At 38.3% G+C, this 23,414-nt stretch overlaps 1 protein-coding gene across 4 annotated transcripts in view; it reads right to left on the reverse strand.

Annotated features, from left to right (window-relative positions):
• The window catches only part of LOC114503592 (probable ATP-dependent RNA helicase DDX60), a 100,408-nt gene that overhangs the window by 4,201 nt on the left and 72,793 nt on the right, over positions 1 to 23,414 (reverse strand). For 3 of the 4 annotated variants that reach the window (XM_036031984.1, XM_028521250.2, XM_036031985.1), the window contains exons 29-37: positions 23,096 to 23,200; positions 21,175 to 21,375; positions 15,773 to 15,877; positions 15,170 to 15,311; positions 13,493 to 13,614; positions 7,283 to 7,430; positions 5,425 to 5,567; positions 2,534 to 2,685; positions 1,358 to 1,420 (exon numbers count right to left, since the gene is read on the reverse strand). In XM_036031984.1, coding sequence (XP_035887877.1) covers positions 1,358 to 1,420; positions 2,534 to 2,685; positions 5,425 to 5,567; positions 7,283 to 7,430; positions 13,493 to 13,614; positions 15,170 to 15,311; positions 15,773 to 15,877; positions 21,175 to 21,375; positions 23,096 to 23,200 — 1,181 coding nt within the window. Of the gene's footprint in view, positions 1 to 1,357; positions 1,421 to 2,533; positions 2,686 to 5,424; positions 5,568 to 7,282; positions 7,431 to 13,492; positions 13,615 to 15,169; positions 15,312 to 15,772; positions 15,878 to 21,174; positions 21,376 to 23,086; positions 23,201 to 23,414 lie in introns of those variants that run through there. The other variant, XM_036031986.1, reaches the window with a different exon arrangement.

The raw sequence follows: 23,414 nt of genomic DNA on the forward strand, positions 1-23,414 counted from the left end.
CTTAAGTAAAGCTGGAATACAGTATTATATGAGTCTCAGGTGTACAACAGAGTTAGTTAACATTTACATTCCTTACAGTGTGATCACCAGCCTGTCTAGCAATCAGCTGTCACTCTGCAGACTTACGCCCCACTGCTGACAGCACTCCCTTTCGCCTCTGTCACCCACCCCCTGCCTCGCTCTCCAATGACAACTGTTAGCTTGATCTCTCTTTCTATGAGTCTGCCTTTGTTTGTACATTTATTTGGTTTTTTTTTTTTTAGATTCCACTATCTCATAAGTATGTCACTTCTTTAACATTACTTCTCTTTCCTTACTTCAGAACCCCACCCCTCCCACCTGCATGGCTGTGACAGCCTTTGCATCTCCACCAGACACATAAATCATAACACACATACTCTGTCATGCACACACCACAGACACGCATCACACTCGTTCGCATGCACTGTCTACACACTACTCAAAATTGTGAGCTCAAACTCCGTGGTATGACAACAAAGACCCTTTCCAATATACATCCAAATTGCCTTTGATGCTGCTTTAAGCAACTCAGCACCTCCGCATCCCTATCACTACCCCACATTCTACACGCCAAGACACTGTCTTTGCGGCCTGCGCTCCACCCATCAGGCCCTTTTGCACTTCTGTCCTTTGAAAACACTATTCCCTCTGCCCCATCCTTTAAGAATTCATCAAAAAAATATTTCATTGGAGAATCCTTTTCTGAATTCAAGAAAAAAATAGGTCATCTTTGATCCACCAGCCTAGCACTTACTACCTTTGTAATATCTGCAAGTCAGTTTCCTCTCAAAACAGTAAGGTTTGCTTAAAGCAGGAATTCATTTAATAATTCTCCGTATCTCAAATGTTTATACTATACCTCAAACCAATAACACTTCAATACTTTTATAAAAATGAATGATTAAGTGATTTTCCTAGGCTCAGCTTTTCAGACAGCTCCAAAGTCTCTGAAGTTTCTCGGAATTCTCTGGAGGCTATAACTTGGATAACTCTATACACTTAAGGATTACTCAATCTAGAGCAGCTCCCTCTGTTCCACCATCCTAAAAGTTTCCTTCTCCATATAAAAAGCCCAAACGTGTCTGATTCATCTCAGATAAAAGAAATAAAATGACCTGATTTAAAAAAAAAAAACATAATGGAGGGAGTCACGGCAAATTATATGTAGGTATACATTTTTTAAAGTAAGTGACAGAAAAATGAACATTCATAAAGTACAGAAGTTGTATGCAGATCGGAGGCTCAATGACTTCTTTAAGCATGAGCTCGACATTTTTTAACTGACCACTAAATTTGTTGGAAAGCTCAGAGTTAGTATTTAAAATATAGAACATACCTGATAGATTTAACGGTGAGTGAAAAATCTTTCAACAACCGATAAGCTTCACTTTCATTCATCCTAAACAAAACAATGTTTGGAAAATTAATGGTGTGAAAATATTAAAGAACTGATTTCATAATTGAAATGCTAGATTTGTCAATAATAATAGATTACTTTTGTCTGTAAAGACGCATTTACCAGAATCGTTTCTGCCACAGACTCCCAGATGATGATTTAATCTGTGGAAGTGATAACTGTGCATTTGAGTCACAAGGATCACAGCCACAGATAATCAAAGCACACCAGAGGCTGACCATGTGTGGACAAAACCCTAGTAAGAAAGTAAAGCTCAAGACAGTGAATGAGAGCCAGAGAATCAGAGAGAAGAGTCCAATAAATTATTTACTAATATCACAAAGTTTTACTCACAATAATGAGTCATATTTTCCAAAAGATGGAAATTTCTAAAGTGTCAGAAGTTATAAATACTTTAATTCGATAAGGACGGTTCCAATTTTATGTCAAATGCACACTGAATTCCTGATTGGAGTGATGGAATGCCCCTCCCCACACCTCTGTGTTCTGTGCCCAGGCCAATAAATCAAAGAGGACTTATTCCTGCTGATTATTTTTAAAAATGGCTTCCCGGCCAAAGGGCTAAAACAATTGTTTTTTCAGTCCTCAAATGTGTGAATTATATGCTTTCTATATAGTTCTCTCCGATAATGGAGAGCATGGCATTGTTTGTTATTATTACTCAGTTTTAAAATATTTAATAATGAATAAATAGGATACTTAATAAATGAAAATATACCTGTGAGTATGTGCAAATATACCTTTAGAGTATATCTTTATGCCAAGGGAGTCAGCCTAAGTCCCAAGATTTTTTCTGGTAAGCCACAAACAAAAACAACAAAGAAATTGTTTTTTTCTCTTGCCATTAGTCTATAAGAATAAAAATTCCAGTATGATTAGCATGATTAACTCATACTTGAAATTGCAAAAAGGCTTTTGCCTAAAATTTCCTAGGTGAAATGAATTTGAGAAAGAGAGAGCTAGAAATCAACATAGAGATGGAGATGAACACAGATATAGAAAGAGAGACAGAGATGAAAGGCATAGACATGGATGTGGATATGGAGATTGAAATAGAGGTAGCAAGCAATACATATGGGGGCAAATGAAACATACCTGTTGTCCTGGACTAATCCCAGCAGGGAACCGTGTTTATAGAAGTCAAGTGCATAGGCATTGAGTGGCATTCTTCTTCCTTGGCTATCATACCTCTGTGGCCAAAGCAAAGGAGCCTGAGCGTGACTGATACCAACTGTGCGCAGAATGACCTGAGGAAATACAATTTTTTCTTAATTTGGTGTTCTGCATAAAGAAAGTTTATAATTCCTTACATTGTGCTTTTCAGTTTCCTCCTTTAACCCATATGTTTAAAGCACACTCTTTTGGTAAGGGAAGAGAACGGCGTTCATACACACTGGGCAGTGCCACCCTAAGCCAGCCCAGAGAATGGCGTGGCTCCACCTGAGGACATCATTGCCTCACAGTAAGCACGCTGATGGCGGCTTCAACCATCCAGCTTAGAATATGGCTAGACTCACTAGGAAGCGAAAGCTGATTTAAAATTTTATCACTATCCTAATTGGTATAGGAAATATCTTCATAAACACAGTATCAGGGAGTTAGTACTTTTCTCAACAATGCTAACAATTTGTATAATCCAGTTACCAGAATAAAAAGGAAGGGGAGGAAGGAGAGAAGAAAGGAAGGAAAATAAGAAAAGAAAGAAAACCAATGAGTAGTTTTCCATGTCTGCTCTTTTCTTGAGAACTATATTTGGCAGAGCCAAAATAGGAATACTAGTATGTTGCAACTATAAATTGTGCAACTATTTTCTAAAATGGTGCATAGTTTTGTGCAATTTATGGTGCAATTTATATGGAGTATAAATTGGTGCAACTATTTTCTAAAATGACTGGGCAGTAGATAGAAAATCACTATTACTAACATTTCTTGTAATATTTATATTCCATTATGATCCAAAAAATCATTTTGACCCTAAAAATCCAGGTAATTTATACTCAAAGGCAACTATTGCACACGTGTACCAGGTGTTCACAGCAGCCCCATGAATAACAAAGACTAGAAACAAACAAAAATGCTAATTAACAGGAGAAGAGATCGACAGGTTTTTTCCCTTTCATATTATGCAATATAATGAAGTAGTAAAAATAAAACAAAGTTTCACATCACAACATGAATGAGTCATAGAGGCATAGTGTTGGGCATAAAAGAGCAACTTCCAGGAGACCACAGTATTTCTTCACTTTTATAAAATTCAAAAGCAGCAAAAATAAAATGTGATTTTGGAATCTAACATTGGTAAAAGATAAATAAAACCACAAAGTTTAGGATAGTTGCTGTCACGGGGAAAAGAGGCAAGACAATTGAATGAAATAGAGGAGGAGCACGTAAGTTCTTATTAGTTTTATGCCTTCTAACTTATCTGTATGCCATTTAAAGATAGGTGCCCTGGTTGGTGTGGCTCAGTGGACTGAGTGCCAGTCTGTGAACCAAAGGGTCGCTGGCTCAATCCCCAGTCAGGGCACATGCCTGGATTGTGGACCAGGTCCCCAGTGGGGGGCGCTAGAGAGGCAATCACACATTGATGTTTCTCTCCCTCTCTTTCTCCCTCCCTTCCCCTCTGTCTAAAAATAAATAAATAAATCTTTAAAAAAATAAAGATATGTATGCATGCATATTTAGTATTATACTAAAATGGAACAAACAAAAGAAGCAAAATATGTTTAATGACTTATAACTTACACTAGTAAAGCAAATTTGTATAGAGTGAGTGGGGTAAGGCTAGGAGCATGTTACCACAAGCAATACTCTGGAAACATGCACAAGTGCAAGAAGCTTCAAAACAGAGGAGACAGACGCACCCTCTCCTCTCTAGCACATCATCAATAACACCTATGAGTCTGAGTCACTTCATACCCTGCACCCTAAAGTCAGTGTTAATTCATAGTGATTATAGGGCAGTAAAATACAGACATTATATCCTACTATAACTGTATCACCATCTCTTCAAAAGCCATGCCGAAACTTGTACATGGAAAGGAAACAAAAGTGAATGGTACATAATGTCCATAATTTGAATTAATCATATGCTAGAGAGAAGGGGAAATTATAATTAATAATCAATATCTTGTTTCAATATAAAAGAAAAATGTTCCAAATTCCCTTATGTAAATAATTGTGGTCATACAAATAAAATACAAAAAAAAAAACAGACCTCCATAAAATTATTGGTCTTCTAAGCTGAAGTACACACCTTTATTATTTCTGTGCTAGAAATCTATATTTTTCAAAGGCAGTTTATTATAAATAAGACTATTCAGATGGGGTAAATCTCTACAGAGCTATCCACATAGAGCTTCACACAGGATCTGGAGCAGTGGCCTCCACTTTGATTTGTTTTATTTTTTGTTCTTTTTGCCTTGAACATCACTTCCTTTATTTTTTTATTTCACCATTCAATTACAGTTTTATATTCAATATTACTATGTGTATCAAATGTAGAAAAACTTATTTTCTCTCTCAAAGTTTGTATTGAGATATAAATTAAATTTCTGAAAGTTTATTCTAATGGTCAAATGAATTAGTCAGCATATACCAACTGTGTGAAATTCTTCATACTCCATTTTGAACATCAGTGGTCCAGAGTATACTGCTACAGCACCTGTAGGGATACTGGGGAAGCCTGAAGATAGTCTTGGGTGTTCTTTCCACTGCAAACTGTGTCAATGTTCCCTCAAGTCTTCAAGGTGGAAGAAAAGCCGTGGCCCTGGAAGTTTTATACAGTACAGCAGGGTCCCTCAGGCCAATACTGAGAAACAAATCATACTGGCTCCAAGAGCACCATTTCCTGGATATATCTCTGTTGATGCACCTAGGTTTTATTTTTCACTTTGGGAAATTTGAAGTCCTTTCTAAGCTGCCTGGAAGTATAAATCTATTTTTTTTCCTTAAAGACTTTTTATTTATAAACCGCATTTTCAACTTACATGGTCTGAAGTTTCTAGTTGAAGCAAATCACCATCAGAGTTCCCAGAGAGACAAACAAATGGAGAAATAGCTCTTCTGCCTTCCTTGCAGCTCATCAAGTGAGACACGAGTTGGGAGTCTTCACATTCTTGACCCGTGAAGCCTGGCCATGGCAGGTTGGGAAAGATTCGTTTTAAAAACTAGCCCAGTTATTAAGCCTGGTGTACCTGCGCTAGACCAGGCAGCTTTCCAGGGCCAACACCATGATGAAGACTGGGTAAGATATGTCACATGAAGCAAATAGCACATCTTGGCACAGAATTTATTCAATAAATGTTAGCTACTAATATCATCATCAATATTACAAATTTTTGTTTTCTATTTCATTTGCCTTGATCAACAGGTAATAAAACACTAAATTTAAATTCTAAGCTCCTTTAACACAGAATTATTGCTATTACCTTGGTACTTTTTCTCCCACCAAACTCAGACTTGGCCTCAGAATCTTTCTAGATGGGGTGTTCCCAGTAGCCACCATCAGTGGGTTTGGAAATGGCATATGAGAAGAAATATTTTTTGCATTCCTGGCTCTTACAAAGCACTGGCTCATGCGTTCCAAACTGGCTCTAATGTAATGGAGGTAAGGTATTCACACACTCCTAGTCTCCTCTGGGATGCTTACGGTGCTGCACTGGTATTCTCTGCTTTCATTCATGTTGCTTCCCACTTTAATAGGGGCCGGGAAGCTACAAGCTCCACTTCCTTGACTTTTTTCGATTGAGGACATTAGGGTATGATGCAACCAGAAAATTACTGCCCACAGTTCAACCCTTTCCCTTTATCCCAGTAACGTCTTCCCTCTTTACTTTCCCCTGGAAGAGTTCCATGCAACAGCTTATGAAAAACAATAGCAAAGTTTTAACAGTGTGTGTCTATGTGCTAGGCACAGTTTTAAGATATTCACACATGTTAATTTAATTATCTTAATCTCACTCAAACCAAATAGATAATGTGATTCTCTTATTCATGTACCTGTTGAGAAAATTGAGGAATGAATATGGAGTCATTTTGTGGCAGGAAAAGAAAACTCCAAAAGTTTCTTATGCTCTGTAACTGTAACACTTGCAAAATTTCACACAGGACTGTAAAGGCAGACAAGTCGTAACCAAAGCAACCGCCAGTTACTCAAGGTCGTACACAGACTCCCATGATAAGCTCCTGTGCTCTGTAGCTTCTGCAAATTCCTCCTGCGTTTTCCCTGTGTCTCCCATATAAGGTAGCTGGACCTAACTTCCGCATTCAGCTTCTGTAACCTTGCTTCGCCACGTAGGTAGGGAGCCCGGGACTATTTAAACCCTGGGAGAGTGAGGATCGGGGCTCAGAGGATTTGGATGTTAACCACCCCCTCTGGGCCCCCGGGTAATAAAGTTTGTGCTTCGTTATCTCCCCGCGTGTGGGTGGATTTTCCACAACAATTTGTCCAAGGATTCACTGCTAATAAGTAGCAGATCCACAGTTTGGAGCCAGGTATCTGCTGAGAGTTGATCTTCATGAACACTCTGCATATTTCCTCGTAAGGAAAAAAGTGACAGAATAGTCTCTAGTTTCTCTTCATTTCATATATGCCCTTACTCCATTTTCCAGGTTTGACCCAAAACCAACCTTTCATCAAGATGGCTTATAAATGACTATTGACTTTCATTCCCCATTGCCCTTTTAGCTTCTAATAGTTTATTTATTTGGAAAGCAAGAAGGAATCCCCTTATTTTAAGGCAGACTGATATTTTCAGGAGTCTCTTCTTCTTCTGGGGTACGCTATTCTTAGGTAAAATTATACACGCTTTAAATTGTTTCACAATGAAGATAAGACATACTTACTTATTTTTGACAATGGCAGTTGATATTCCTGTTTCATATCAGCCAATTTGGAAACAATTAGTAGAAAGGAGGCAAAATCCTTTTTAACTGTCATGTTATACTTATGTAAAGCAGCACCAAAATCCTCGGGGAGGTCCTTGAGGAACACCTAAATCACCAAGGAGATCATTAAGAGCACCAAATAGCCAAATATTTTTCCTCTGAAAATATGTATATTTTCCTTGAAAGACTAAAATTTTTGAAGAAGGGCAAAGAATGTTGCAATAGAATCCTACATTTATTTATTTATCCAATAATGTAAACATTCTGTTCCCTCACCCAGGAAATGAAGGTGAAATTCATTTTTGTTTCTACTTGCATTTACAAAACCATCACTTTTACTCCTAAAAATGTGTTTTCATAGTACTTAATCAAAACCAAATTTTAAGCAGCAACATGGTTTCAAATGACATTAGAGCTATGAATAATTTAAAAAATCTAGTCACACATTTGGAGAGCAAGCACCAATATAAAATACATTGCATGCCAAGAATAAATCTCACTTGATTGTGAGGGTTTATAAAACCTCCCTAGTTTCATTTTACTAATCTTTTGTTAATGGTTCTACCACATTACAATATTAAAACTAATAAACAAAATTAGTAAAGTTGCAGGATACAATTTCAACATTTAAAAATCAGTGGTGTTTCTAGACACTAAGTATCTGAAAAGGAAATTAAAGCAATCTCATTCACAATAGCATCAAAAGGAATAAAAGACTTAAAAATAAACTTAATCAAGGAGGTGAAACATTTCTGATGAAAGAAACTATACCAGACGTGATGATGGAAAGACATGCCATGCTCACGGATTGGAAGAATTAATACTGTTATGAAGTCAACACTTCCCAACTTGACCTACAGATTCAGTGCAATTCTTAACAAAGTCTCAATGGTATTTTTTACAGAAGTAGAAAAAAATCTTTACATTCATATGGAATTACAAAAGATCTTGAATGGCCAAATTTATCTTGATAAAGAAGAACAAAACTGGAGGCATCACATATCCTGGTTTCAGAAAACACTACAAAGCTATGTGATTAAAACAGTATGGTGCCAGCATGACTGACAAGTAGATCAATGGAACAGAATAGAGGCTCCAAAAATCACTCCCCAGATATTTGGTTAACAGACCTTTAATAAGGGTGCCCAAGAGCACACAGTGGGGAAAGCAGAGTCTCTATAACAAATAGTGTTGGCAAAATTAGACATGCACATGTAAAAGAGTAAAATTGTTCCTTTATCACACACTATACAGAAAAATAAACTCAAAATGAATTAAAGATTTAAAACTATAAGACCTGAAAACTGTAAGACCTGAAACTATAAAACACAGAAGAAAATATAGGGATATTGGTGTTAGTAATGATTTCTTTAATATAACACCAGAGTGTAGGCAACAAAAATAAAAATAAGCACATGGCATTATAGCAAACTAAAAAATTCTGCATAGATAAGAAATAATCAACAAATTGCAAAGACATTTGCAGAATGGGAGAAAATATTTCTACACCATCAGCAGATGAATGGATAAGATTATGTGGTACATACATACAATGGAACATTATTTAGCCTTTAATAAAAGGAAATCCTATCATTTACAACAACGTGGATTAATTTAGAGCACATTATGCGAAGTAAATAAGCCAATCAAAAGGGTCAAATACTGTATAAATCCTCTTATTAAAATAGTCATGCATTGAAGTAGAGAATAGAATTAAGGTTGCCAGGGCCTGGGTGAAAAAGAAATAGGGAGTGGTTTGTCACTTGCTGTGAAGTTTCTATTATGCAAGATAAATAAGTTTTAGATATCTGCTGTACGACACAGTACTGATAGTTAAAAATAAATTATTGGCCCTGGCTAGTGTGGCTCATTGGATTGAGCACTGGCCTGTGAACCAAAGGGTTGCTGGTTTGATTCCCAGTTGGGGCAAATGGTAGGGCTACGGGCCAGGTCCCCAGTAAGGGGCAGGAGAGGCAACCACACATTCTCCGTCTTTTTCTCCCTCCCTCCCCCTCTGTCTAAAAATAAATAAATAAATAAATTTTTAAGAATAAATAAATAAATAAATGTTTGCACACTTTAACATACACTAAGAGGATAAATCTCATGTTATGTGTTCCTGTCCAAAAAAAAAAAACCCATGAGGAAATGTTTAGAGGTGAGAGATATATTTAGTACCTAGGTTACGGTGATAATATCATGAGTATGTATATTTCATATTTTCAAACTCATTAAGTATAACATTAAATATGTGCAATAAAGTAGACATAAGTACATCCACCTGATGCTATCAAATCAATCACAATATATCTACCCTGTTTTAAATTATGTTTAGAACATATGCTAAATATAAGTACAGATTTATGCATGAAAATAAATAAGAGTGAAAAAATTCCCTTTTTTTCTAGGTTTTATTATTTTGGTTAAAAATTCAGCTATGAATCTTATTTGTTTTTTCAAGGAAATGTCTATTTTGGTTCTGCCTGATTTGTGATTTCATCTTTGTTTTTTATTTCCACTAATTTTGGTTTAATGCTTATTCATATTTATTCTTCTTGAAATTGACTACACTTTTGAAACTAGGAAGTGCTGTCTTCATCAGCTTCAGAATATTCCCAGCTACAAGTGTTGAATACTTTTCCACCATTTTTTTTTTTTTGCCTCCTCTTCTTCTGGGATACTCCCTATATAACATTAAACCTTTCGAGTATGATTCAGATGTATCTTCTGCTATCTGCTTTTATTATCATTTTTTTCTCCTTGTGCTACAATTTGATACTTTGTCAGCTCGTTACAGGGTACAGCCAAAAGGGGGGACCCCAAATGGGCATTTGAAATGGGGTCCAGAATTCAAGGTGTCCAGGGGATTTTAAGATGTCTCCACCCCTTCCCCCACAGGTGTGAGTTGGGGGAAGGGGCACACAGAGCAAGAACATGCAGGGCAGCTTTGCAGCTAATCCATGGCATGGTCATTTAACATACCTATAGCCTTTGGCTGGTCACTTAGATATGCTAAATAGCTATGGCCATGCTCAAGGTCAGGGGGATGGAAAGGTATCTTCCCCCCAAGATGGGACTGAGGGGCAGGTCCCCCGAGTTACAGCACCTGTGTGGGAGCTCGGAGAAGATTGGCTCCATGACATGGGGTCATGCCTGCCCAGACCCACGATGGCAACCAGAAAAGCTGGAAAAGACAGCAGATTGAGGGCAAGTGTGTCTGAGTGTACAAGGAGTTAGAAATGGGGCTGCAGAGGAAGATTGGCACGGGGATTTAAACCCAGACATGGCAGCCATTGAAGAGAGAAGAGAAACACGTGGTTTTGGCTGAGTGGGGACTCCCAAGGCCCTGGGAGGGAGGACCACGTGTCTTTGCCAGAGTGGGGACCCCCACAGCTTTAGAAGGGGAACCACCACCCGGTTTTAGCAGAGATCCCAGAAACACAGCTGAGGGTGCCAGGAACCCAGGGAGGTCTCCCAGTCAAGACGGATTACTGGGAAGAACCAGGGACGGCCTGAGCCATGGACTTCTATTTCCTTTCCTGAGATACGGTACCCCAGACTGGGCAAAGGGGGAAGGAAGGACTGTGTCTGTTTGTGGGTGTTTTAAGGGACGTTAGAATTTTTTATGAAAACATTAGGTCACTACTTTAAGTTTATATAGCATTAAAGAACATTTCCTTTCCTTCTCACGAATCTCTGGCATTGAGAGACATCTTTCCTATAGACGGCGGACATAACGGACCTGGGGGCTTTTTTCAGTAATAGTATATCATCCCAAGAACCCCCCCTCCCTTGTTGTTGTTCTGTAACAAGCTCACTGATTCTGACTTATGATATGTATATTCTATTCTGATCAGATATTATATTTTTCAATTACGAAATGCCTACTAGTTATTTGGTGAAATTATCCATCCTTTCACCAGTTTTATCTCTCTCTTCCCCTATTTTTTGAACATATTAATCATACTTAAAGTCTTTTTACCTTAACTCCAGTATCTAGGTCATCTGTGTCTTCTACCACTACCTGCTTTTCTTCTCGCTAAATTGATCATATATTCTTACTCACTTTTTGTAGGTTTGGGGATTTTTGTTTTTTCACCAGAAAGTGTTTATAAAAGGACACAAAAGTCTTTAAATGATGTTATCTTGACTAGAATGCATTCCCCCACTTTTCTGTTTGGCCAAGTGAGTGAAGATGTGATCACCTCAGTCCAAGTATAGACTGAATTTGGTTAGTCCTGTTTTCCAGTTTTAATAAGTCCCAGTGTATATTGACTTTTCTCTGTTCTTACACAGTGGTCCTCTTAAGATTTTGGTATGAAGACAGTGGGTCTCATTCTTTTAGCCTTAAAAGACTGCCAAAACTCCACCTCTTTCCTAACCTACTTTTATCTTCCAGCCCCTAATGGCTTCAAAAATGTCTTATGGGGGATACATGCCTATAAATAAACTCAGATCCTTTCCTCCAATGGGTTTTTATTTAATAAGTGCCACAAGGTTACAAGAAATTTGGTGGAGTGCCCTAACATTTTATGCAGGCTTTGCACCCAGCAAATTTGCTCACTAAATTTTTCAAGTTCTAGTCTGTCACTCAGCCCCATGTGGTCACAAATAGCTTAATTGGTTGTTTTTTGAATGTGTGTATGTTTTGTTTGTTTGTCTGTTTGTATTATCTCACAGGAGAGGCTCTCTGTATATGCTGCATACAATTTTCAACCCATTTCCAGAACAGATAAATTCTTTGGGAGAAAAACCACAGTCAGAGATTCCTGTTACACCTGGGATAAGTTCTTGCCATTTCATCATTCTAGCCAGCCTAACCCTCATTACATTCACAGCTCTCTGTTGCAATGGGAGAATGACCACCTACTGTATCTTACCTGATCAGGCACATAATTCACAATAATCTTTAAGAAAAAAAAAGAGATAGACAGAAGGCCTCCACTCAAAACCTGAAGGCCATCATTGAATTTTTGTAGGAGACCATTCTGCGTGGCATGGGCCCAACCCCTAGTGGCAAACATTTACTGCAAAATAACTTCCTAAAATCCATCCTAAACCTTCCAGGGACTAGTGTAACCAGTTCAACCACTTTTGCCTTTTCATTTGCAAATATCCCTCTGCTGTGATGTGATTACAGGCATCCTCTCCTTTGTTTTCTGTATAAGGTAACCACCTAAAGTGAGCCTGTGCAGAGTAATGAGGACCTTCTTGTACTGTGACCAATAAGACAATAAAAGCTCATCAAAGCAAGTATGGAGGCTTTTGCTCCCCTTGAGAGAGAAACCGCTCACCCTTTCCTTCCACAGGATTCGGTAGTCCCTGTGAATTTCTTTTGTTTCAGCTACAATGCCATGGACCCCACGAGCAGGGGTCCACGACAAATTTTCTTTTATAAGTTACATATAAATCTATGTAAACAAGGAATTAATTAATAGTTTAGGAATGTACATGTGAATTTAAAAACGTGAAGATGATAGAGGTCAATGCATACAGTTGTGTTCACTGATCTGTGAGGGCTACGATTTGTAATTTGACAGTGGGGGTTAGACAATATAGGTGAACTCTTCTCTTTGCGCTCCTTGTCACCTTTAAGTAAGGTTATCTGGTATAACCAGCCTGTCCCACTTTCTCAGTTTCCAGTGGAGTACATTAGTGATAGTATTTAATGATAGGGAATCGTGATCAAAGCAAATGTTGCGCTTTTAGTTTATCTGAGTCAAGAGATGATTTCTTCCATGATTATTCTATTTTTTTTCAGTAAGAACATTATAGCTCACAATATACACTTCCTATCAACAGCCCTATTTCAAGCTAAAAATTCCTAAGAGAACTGTAAATTCAATGATGGAACCATTGGTTCATTTATATAAAATTATCTACATTTTTTCTCTAGTCACTGAATGCTGTAATTTGATACATTCAAATAGGCAGCATGAGCCAAATTTTTTATCCTATTTTTTCCTCAAGGTATTTAATCTCTTGATAGTTTTACAAGGGGAAATTTATGAATTACAGATTAGATATAACAATGATTACAGGAAGGAAAATTATTAGTATATAAAACAAATGATTCCTACATTTAATATAATTGTACTGCTGCTGAATCATTTGCAGTGGGATTTATTAATCTTACTTATTTAGTGACACCAGAATTATAAATTTTACCTTTGATTGATAAAATTTGACAGTAGCATCTTGGAACTTTGCTGGAAAATATTTTCTTCCAAACAGATTTGCCAATACTAACACAAGCTTTTCCATGACATCTTGAGAAAAATGTTTTGAGCCTACATAAAACAAAGTATTTTGTTAACAAATATAAATATAGTCTTTAAATCCTATTTTTTAATGTTTAACTTGAATATTATTTCACATTAGCTGAACTTTTTGACAAATGCAGCAACTAAGGAACAACTCTATCACCTAGCAGCTTTACACCTGTGCCTTCTTTTTCATTCTTCCCACTCCCCCTCTGCTTGAGGCCTCAGCTATTCCAAACACAAGTGACCTTTTCTCCTTACCTGGGTTCTCCCCTCTTCAGTCTGTGATCAGTCTTACACAGCATCAGATCAGTTTTCCAAAAATTTATGATCACATCTCTCACATATTCAACAACCTCCAGTTGTATCTCAGTGTATCATAAACACAATCCAATCTTCTTAGCCTAGCATTTAACTCTTCCTAAAATTCAGTCTACAAATAACCTCTCCCTACATTATCTTCCTGTCACTCATATTAAGATTTGATCACCTTGACTTACTCGCTATCCATCACAACACATGAGAATTACACGGTACTTGTTTAAAAGGTGCTCCATTGAGTAACTTGGGCTCTAGAGTCAGACTACTTATATTTGCATCTTGGCTCTGACACGTACTAAAATTTTGCGACTGTGGCAATTTATTCAACTTCTTTGTGACTCAGTTTCCTCACTCACAAAGTAGTGATGGCCATATTATCTATCTGCCTTATAAAGTTACCAAATTTTCTATCTCCGTGTTTGTAACTGCATGCACTCCTCTCTCCACATACATACACAGCTTTAATACAGACTACACATCTCAATGCATGAAATCATTTCTCCTCTCACAGAGCTTTTGGGAGGACAGAATTTCCTGAGTATCTCTGTTTCACAAAACAGTCCGTGACTGGCAGAGTGTTTCTGTCGGGTCATGAGAGAAGATAGAGTAATGTTGAAAAAGGCAGATTTCACCAGGCACTGAGAACTCTAACAACTGTAAGTATGAGCGGGAAACATCCGTCTCAGGAACACTGTTTAAGGGGTCTATTTTAATTATGAAAATCAAAAACTGTGTTAGATGTACTATTACACAGGCATTGCAAACAAAAACTTACAAGAATAATACTGGCAAAAACATACTTAGAGAGAAAATAAGATTCTAAATTATGCAATTAATATAATATGAGCTATTTAAATATAGTACACAATTATATTTTAAACACTGGGAGAAAATATTCACAAATAATAGTAAATATTATGTTTAACATAATGCTTTCTTTTCTATAATGAGTATGTACTAAATTTAATTTTTAAAAGTTTATTAAAATATTACATACTATTTAATGTGTTCTAAACCATGGAATCAAGGGATCACTGAAGTTAATAAGAAGTTGACATTTTAAAATAGGTATAAAATACAGCTGTCTCTCATATAATCTATATTAGTAAGTATATAAAAGTTTATTTCATCTAATTTTCTATCTCTAAATTATCTCAATACCACCTTGTATTTTCTTTGTAGAAAAATATCCCTAGAGTGCTAACTTCACTACAGCCTCTGTTGCTGATTTTAGACTATACACAGGACACATCAAGCTCACCTTTATGGGTTGGCTGACAGAGTTTATGGAAAAGGCCACTTATAAGAAAACTGACAAAAACAAAATTAGAAGGCTCATGGTAATGCAAATGTGATACAAGTCCAGCAAACCCCATTGGGTTACCTTCTTGATCTAAATAGCCCTAGGGAACAAAAATAATTTATTAATTTGACTCAAGTCCACATACATTAATCAATAAGGAACGTACTAATTGCCAGTTTAAAATAGTAATTAATACCAATATAAAAGAGAATGATAAAAATTACCTGGCCCAATTTTGATAATTATATCAATTATAAGTAATATTAATCATTGGATGTAACATTTTTTAAAGATTTTATTTATTTATTTTTAGAGAGGGAAGGGAGGGAGATAGAGAGAGAGAAAAGCATCAATGTGCAGTTGCTGGGGGTCATACCTGCAACCCAGGCATGTACCCTGACTGGGAATCGAACCTGTGACACTTTGGTTCCCAGCCGGCGCTCAATCCACTGAGCTACGCCAGCCAGGGCTGGATGTAACATTTTAAAGAATTAATTCAGCATGATAAGAAGCAGAGGGAGTGCCAACGTTATTTCACAACAAGACAAAGTATAGTCATACCTCTTTCACCAGTAACTGCAAAGAAAACAAGAAGTAAAGTTTGAGCATCTCCACAGTTCTGGGTTGCTTGAAGGACAGCAATGAATGCTTTAGCACTGACAGCACCTTTAAAGAAGAATACTCTAAATCACACCATGTTAGTCATACAAAATATAGTCATAAATGATAATATAGGCATATTGTAATTTAAAGGATTTTTCTGTATATTATGTGATTTTGACATCTTAAAAAAACCATTCTGGCTGTGGAAGAAACTGCCCCTCCCAGGGCTAGTTAATACATAAAGATAACAACTTGCCTGAAAGCATGCCTATCCTATGCAAACTAACCAATGCCAAGTTTATACCCCCAACTGCTTTCTTACCTAACTCTCACACACCAAGCCGGTATTTCTCTTGCCTTAAATCACCCCAGAGGCAGACACCTGGCAGCGAGCGACCACTCACATAGCCTAAAGCCCTCTGGAATTATTCAATTTAGCAAATCCTAGACTGTTCACTCTGACCTGTCTCACCTTTCCTATAGAAACTTGTACAAAGGCAGTGGCTGAATTTTCTCCTGCTCTTGTCCTGTGCCTCCTGACCATCCCAGTGTGTTTTGCACTAAGACCTGCATGGCACACTGTGCCGCCTCCTGTCCCTAGGACCTATGAGAACAACACGTTTATTTTTCCGAGTCTTGCCTCTGTCTCCTGTTGTGACTGTGTTAGCATAGGCAGCCAGTTAAGTATAACAAAGGAGAAGGGAGCAAAACTGGCTACAATTGTTTAAGTCCCAAAGCTACCGCTTCACAGCCCCAGGGGGGGGGGGGGGGGGCAGCATACTCTGCCTCTGAGCAGACAGAAAAGACGAGCTTTCTAATCTCCCCAGGGAACAACCACAGCAAGGGGGAAATTCCTTTGCTGGGCCCACGCGAAATAGAAGCCAAAATGGTGCAGGGGCAGGTCCTCCTACTAAAGACATGTGAAGTAGAAGCCAAATGATGAAGTAGAGCTTTAATGTGTGCACAGTAGGAGCCCAAATGGCAACCATAAAGGGGAAGAGTCTATCCTGGGAAAATCTGGGAAAAGGATTGGATACGGTAAGGACACAAAATCCCAGAAGATCCAGGAAAGTGACTGGATAAGTGTAGGTCCCAGCAAAGCCCCGAGGGAACCCAGGAAAACAGGTTAGACAATTTGAAAGACAGCCTGCTTTTTTCTGAAACCAAGAAAATGTGTAAAATATTAGCAAGGACATTGGGGCAGCTGCTACTAGAGCCTTCCTGCTCTCTATATCCCCAAGGGAGTATTATTTCTTTTTATCCCATAAATCTGTCACTATGTTTACACTTCTCCCATGTGTGCATGTCTGAAATTCAATTCTTGCAACATCACAAGTCCATTTTCTCCGGCAACACCCTCACCTGACTGACCATCACATAAACGAATATAAAACGTTATAGATATTACTCATATCTATTGTACCACACAGATACTGTAGTGAGGTGCAGAGTGAGGGATCTCCAAACTCCCCACAGCCCATGGTTGGGGGATGGGAGAAGGAGATGATGCAGCATTTAAGATACTTTGCATAACAAAAGGCAAGATAATAGCTGTGCTACCACCTTGGGCAAAAGGTACACATGACTTTCAGAATGTATCCTGACTCATGACATAGTGAGGAGAGGCAGAAACCTCTGCATCACTGAGTTACTCGTGCCCTAACTAAACATGGCAGCCAAATGAAGGTAAAGCTATGGGGCAACTGGCAAAAGTAGCCTATTGTAGGAGAGGCTGGATATGAGGTCAGATACGAAGGTCCAGGTCAGCATTTAAAATAAGGATGGTCTGAAAGAGAAGGGCATTGGGTCCACCATGAGGTCTGTGGTGAGATAGGAGCCACGCAGGCTGTAGCGGGAGGCAGCCATGAAGGTTGGCCATGAGGAGAGAGAAGGAGGAGGTGGCCAAGGAGCTGTGATCCAGGACAGATTCTGCTACGTTGCCCTAGTGAGAGAGAAGCTATGTTTGCTCCTCTGAGGATTCAGCCATGCAGCCAGGTGTGGTAAGGAAGTAGGCATGTGGTCTGTAGTGAAGTAGCACCCATGCAGGAGGAAAGGGTGTAAAGAGAGAGCTGATGGAGCTGTGCAGGAACCTGCCTAGCCAAGCACAGATTAGTGGGAGATGCCTAGAATGCTGAACTGTGGCTGGAGCTGGGACACCTCTGCTTCTCCGAGGGACATATGGAGAGGTCATTCTTTTGGGACTTCTGACTTCCAGGACTTCACCATGACCCACTGCAACATGGCACATGTTTTCCTCAGCCCTGTTACATGGAGGCTGAGGACAAGGTGCCCCAGATCCTGAAGGAGAGAGCTGCTGCGAGAGGATGGCGACTTTGAAAACCACAAGTGCATTTCCACAGGGGATGGAAAAGTATTTGCCCAGCCAGCTTAAAAACAGATAAGGATATGGGGAACTATTAGGATGGGTTTCGGCTTATCGCCTGGTGGGGGAGCAGGGGAAGTACTGGGACTCGTGGGAGAGGAAGGCTCAAAGAAGGACTGCTCTCAGCCCCTACCCCCTGAGATTTCACCCCTGTAATAAAAACCTGTTTCCTACGACACTAATTTTGGGTCATGTATCAAGGCACCACCTGCATGGGCCCCACTTTGCTCAGTTACAATACCAGCAATACATAAGATTTCATTACATTTCATATTATTTGGTTTACCATGTTCTTACATGGCAGATCTGTCCTTTAACAAACAGAACATATCAAACAGAATCATCAGAAATGAAAGATATTCCCAAATAATCTGGTAATAAATACAAATCAAGTTTCAAAGCTTATAACTCTTGGATTGTTCTGGAAGAAAATAAGATACTGTATTATTCCATGTCCTGCAATATTGTCCCAAATAGGTTGACTAAATCAAAGTAATGAAAATATTGCTTGGTTTTCAGTGAAAGACAATATTGAGGTAGCAGCTCAGATATCTTTCAATTGCCCACTAAAATGTCTATGGGTGCCATTTAAAAAGAAAATTTCCCAAGATGACCAAATTTAAGTCTTTGGATGTGAAAACGTATAGAAACTAGAAAGAGTCTCTACTCATTATAAGTCCAATAGACTAGATGGAAGCAAGGGAGGGAGGGAGAGAAGGGGAAGGAAGACAAGAAGGAGAGAAGAAGGGGGTGTACTGTCCATTACCTTTACTTTGGGGTAGTAACTTCTGAGGGCACCAAAAATGCCTTGTCCTACAACCTGTCCTCTCTCTTGCTCTACATTTAGTCATACATGGCAACAGCCAGAAAACAGCAGAGTGTGTGAGGGTGAGTGGCTCATGGGGGTTCACTGTAAACTTAGGGATGAAGGCCACATAGGTCTCACTCGGATAGTTAACAACCCTGCTAACAACGCATTCTGCAGTGTGCAGGGATGAGTGACAACCACATGATCAAGGTGTCAGTGAGGCTGGCAAAAGCAGAAAATACATTTTCAGTGCAGAGAAGCTACATAAGCTGAAAATCTACTAAATACTGAGATCTGGGCCAATTCATCTAGCTTTAAATTTAAGAGGGTATTTAAACCATATTTAGCTGGACAGAGAGTGAAGCCAGAAGGAAAATCATACATCTTATTCCTTGGCAAAACACCAGATTGGGATAGATGTAACTTGCGTAAAAAGTGAAAAGATAGAAACACCTACAAGAGAACTGAATAGCAGCACTAAATAGCAGAATCAACAGAACTCTAGCAGAACTCAGATCGACATATGTATTACTAAAAAGCAGAATTGAAACTTTGGAGAGCCTCATCAGCAATGTGGAAGATAAACTTCATGTTCTTTAACAGTAAAGAACAAAAGAAAAAAAGGGTTTTCAATTTAAAAATTATAACTTTTCCTGAAAAAAAAAAAACTCAGCAAATTAAAACAGAAGCAAATATCAAAGGCCAAATTTAGGAAATCTTTCCTTAGTTCCACATCTATCTGACTGTTGCACAATCCAAATATACTTAACATTCCTATGCTGTCTACTTAAAAAATGGTTAAAATGTGAATTTTAACACATAATATATTATTTATTTTAACGCAATAAAAATATCTAAGCATGAAGATTGAGGTTCTTATCATAGAACTAAAACATCAATTTAAAAAAGGACCCACAAAATAAAAAATCCTAGGAAAAGGAATTTGAAATATAAGGATTAAAAAGAAAGATTCATATAATTACATAGCCCTGCCCACCCCCAAAGAAAAAATCAAATTAACTCCCAGAGAACAGGAATGAGTGCAGCTCCTCTAGAGAAAAATCTAAGAGTTGACTCCTCCAAAACAGTAAATGGCAGAAGGTGATAAAACTCGCTCAGTTCATGTGATGAGCAAAGACAACAGTCTAAGAATTGCATGCCCACACTTAATTAAACCTTTTATGTGTGAAGGTTACAGATAGAATTTCTCACATACGCCAAAACAAAGAAAATAAACCATTCTACTAACCTATCTTCTCTCCTATACAGAGGTGAAAATTAAGTACTCAAAAATGAGGAAGTTTTGGTCTAAATGATCTGTCCCTGCCCTGGAGCACCAGCAACCAACCTAAGAGCCAATGGATGACAGAATTCTTACAGGAGTCCTCACCTCAGCAAACAGCATCTGATTTAACTGGACATACTAAATCAATATATAAAAACAGAGAGGAGGGGTCCCTATCACAAGGCATGTCCACAAAGACAAAAAACAAATTACTGAATTTTGAATTTTAAATCTCTCATTTAGGGATTGGGCACAAAATATCTGAAAAAACCTTTCAGTAAAATTTATAACTATATTCTGAAGTCCCATTTAATATAAATATGTATCTGTGTTTAAAAACCAAATGCACACCTATGCCTAGAAAACAACTTCAAAAATATCAAAATGATAATGTAATTGTCTTTAAATAGTGGAACTAGGTATGGGCGCTTTTTTTTTTCTCCTTTCAATTTTCTATATTATCTAAATATTGTTTGATGAAGTTGGGTTACTTTTTTATGAAAAATAAACTTTTCTTTCAAAATCATAAAAACAAATATTTTTGTTCTTAATAGTAGAAATAGAAATCTAACCCAGATCTTTTTAAATCCATGGCCAGCATCCTTGACTACTATGGGACAAGGTCTATCACACATGAAAACCATAATCTTGGGTAATTCCAAATGCTCATCCAGCCACAAATTCTATGATTGATAGAGGAGGCAAACAAAATGAACTGTTATTGTTCCCCTTCACCCCGAATGCTGTATTATTCAAGACAGTACAAAGCATCAAAGACCAATGAAACTGAAAGTTATTACTACAGACTTCTAAAAGAACAGCAGACCTGCCCACAGTCTGGCCAGTAATGAACACTCTACCTTAGAAAATGCCAAGCACAGTACCTTTGCCTTGGCGTCCTCTGGGTCATCTCCCTTCGAAGCCAGGAGCATGAGTCGCAGCACGAAGGTTATGCTGAAGGGGAACTGTCCTCTTAGTTCAGGAACATTGGATTTTATGAGTTTTTCTATTTTGGGCAATGGTATATCAAAGAAATATACATCTCCCATCAGGTCTTGGCCTCGTCTCCCAGCACGTCCTGACATCTGGAAACAGAATAGAATAACGGTGTAAAACTTACCTAAATATTGTTTTGAAATTTTATTTTTTACTGTATTTTTGTCCATTACCATTCATCCCCCTTATACTCCCACCCCACTGCAATCACCACGCTGTTGTGCATGTCCATAACTCCTTTTTTGCCTTTTTGTTTGATGCCTTTACATGGGGTTGGAACAGATAAATCCTGCCTATGTCTCACCATTAAGTAACTGAAAGTAAAATCCAACTATGCAGTCCTTACAGAATTTACCAGGCTGAGACAGACGTAAAAATGGGACATTTATTATTATTATGAACTTATTTCATGCCAAAAATCATGCTAGACATTGGTATTATACACAGAAGAAACAAAAAACAGGAAGACCAGACTAGGCTCTGATTTCAACTTTATGTACAGCTCAACTTATTACACAAATTCCCTCCCTTCCCATCTGCCCTGTCCTCATCCCTTTCTCTAGCACACGCTCTCTCTCACACACAAGTGTGTTGAGTTACAAATCAGCATAAAAATTTGCCCATATTGAGGAAACACATGAGTAAGATAAAATTCAGAAACACTATGTGTAAAAAGCAAGTTAAGAACTAACTCCTTACAGAAGTTCTATTAGTTCAGAGTTATTAAGTGCTTAGAATGTGCTAAGTCCTTGAAACTTTTTCATATGCAAACCTCACAACTGTATGAGGTAAGTCTAATCATTACCCCCGTTTTAGAACCTGGGACACAGGGAATGTAAGAAATTTGCCCATAGTGAAACAACCAGGCATTTGCTTGGGAGATCCAGGATTCAAACCCTGACTTTTTCACTCCCAAGTTCATTATCTAAAATAGCATAACACCCTGGCTCCAGAGCCCTAAACACGAGACTCCCAAAGCTGATAAGGGAGGAGGGTTCGTGCACAGCACAGAAGCAGGAGGATAAATAAAAATGACAGGGGTTGGAGTGGCAGGAAATAAGAAGTAAGGACTATACGGCCAAAAGAAGCATTTAGAGAGACAGGGAAGGGTGACACTTCAATAAAAACTTGAAATATTAGCTGATATATCTAAATTTCATGCCTCTGGTAAAAATATTCATCAAATATTCATGAGCAGGGAAACCACATGAAGACAAACTACACGACATGCAGGACACAGTAAGAGTAAGGAGAAGTGAAATTCAGAAAAATCATTTTAATAATACAAGGCCAAGAATGTCTGAAGAAATATTGAAAAAGAAATCACAAGGCAAAAATTAAATACCACTGCAGGGAGCTCATGAAAGGGGCTCGGTAACAGACGACATGTCAGCAGCGGAGAAAAGAGAAGCATTCAAGCTGCACACACAAAGTCGTGTGCACAGGAGATGGACGAAGGCCGGCTCGTGCAGCACCTTCATGTGCATCTTCCCTACAAATCACTTCCTTTAATTCTTGCAAACTGGCTACGGAATGTTAATTATCATTCCTCCACCGCAGGTTAGAAGGACCGGGCAGTTTGGATATCTCACCCAAAGTCACGTGTCTGGTTAGTGACGGTCACATCATCCCATACTCATGAGCTTTTCATTATTCCACAGCTAAAAATGATACTCAGGCATGAACAAATGTCAAGTGGACGAGCCCATAAATCGTGGCCTGTTTGTAAACTAAAGTTTCACTTTTTCTTTTTAGGATTTATGGCCATATTTTAGTGATGCAGCGAAGAATGTGTGCATGTCACAATACCTGTCTGTAATTTAAAGCATCGAGATAGATCGAGTTTTGAGCAAAAACCACGGATTTACAAGGCATATTTATTCCTAAAGCAAGTGTCCCAGTAGCGGTCACCACCTAAAAAGAGAATAGAACAATTACGTCACGAAACAGGATTTCTATAAAATGCCACATAGCTACTGAACTCTGAACTTCAGTTAAACCACAGTGGTATTCTTGCTATTTTACAAACACATCAAGCACCTTCTCAGCTCAGGGCCATCGATACCAGTCACTCGTGGCTCTGTGCATAATATTCTTTTCCAAGAATGTTATAGTCTTTTGTCACGTG

Source organism: Phyllostomus discolor, chromosome 8, assembly GCF_004126475.2.
Source record: "Phyllostomus discolor isolate MPI-MPIP mPhyDis1 chromosome 8, mPhyDis1.pri.v3, whole genome shotgun sequence".
Classification (NCBI taxonomy): domain Eukaryota; kingdom Metazoa; phylum Chordata; class Mammalia; order Chiroptera; family Phyllostomidae; genus Phyllostomus; species Phyllostomus discolor.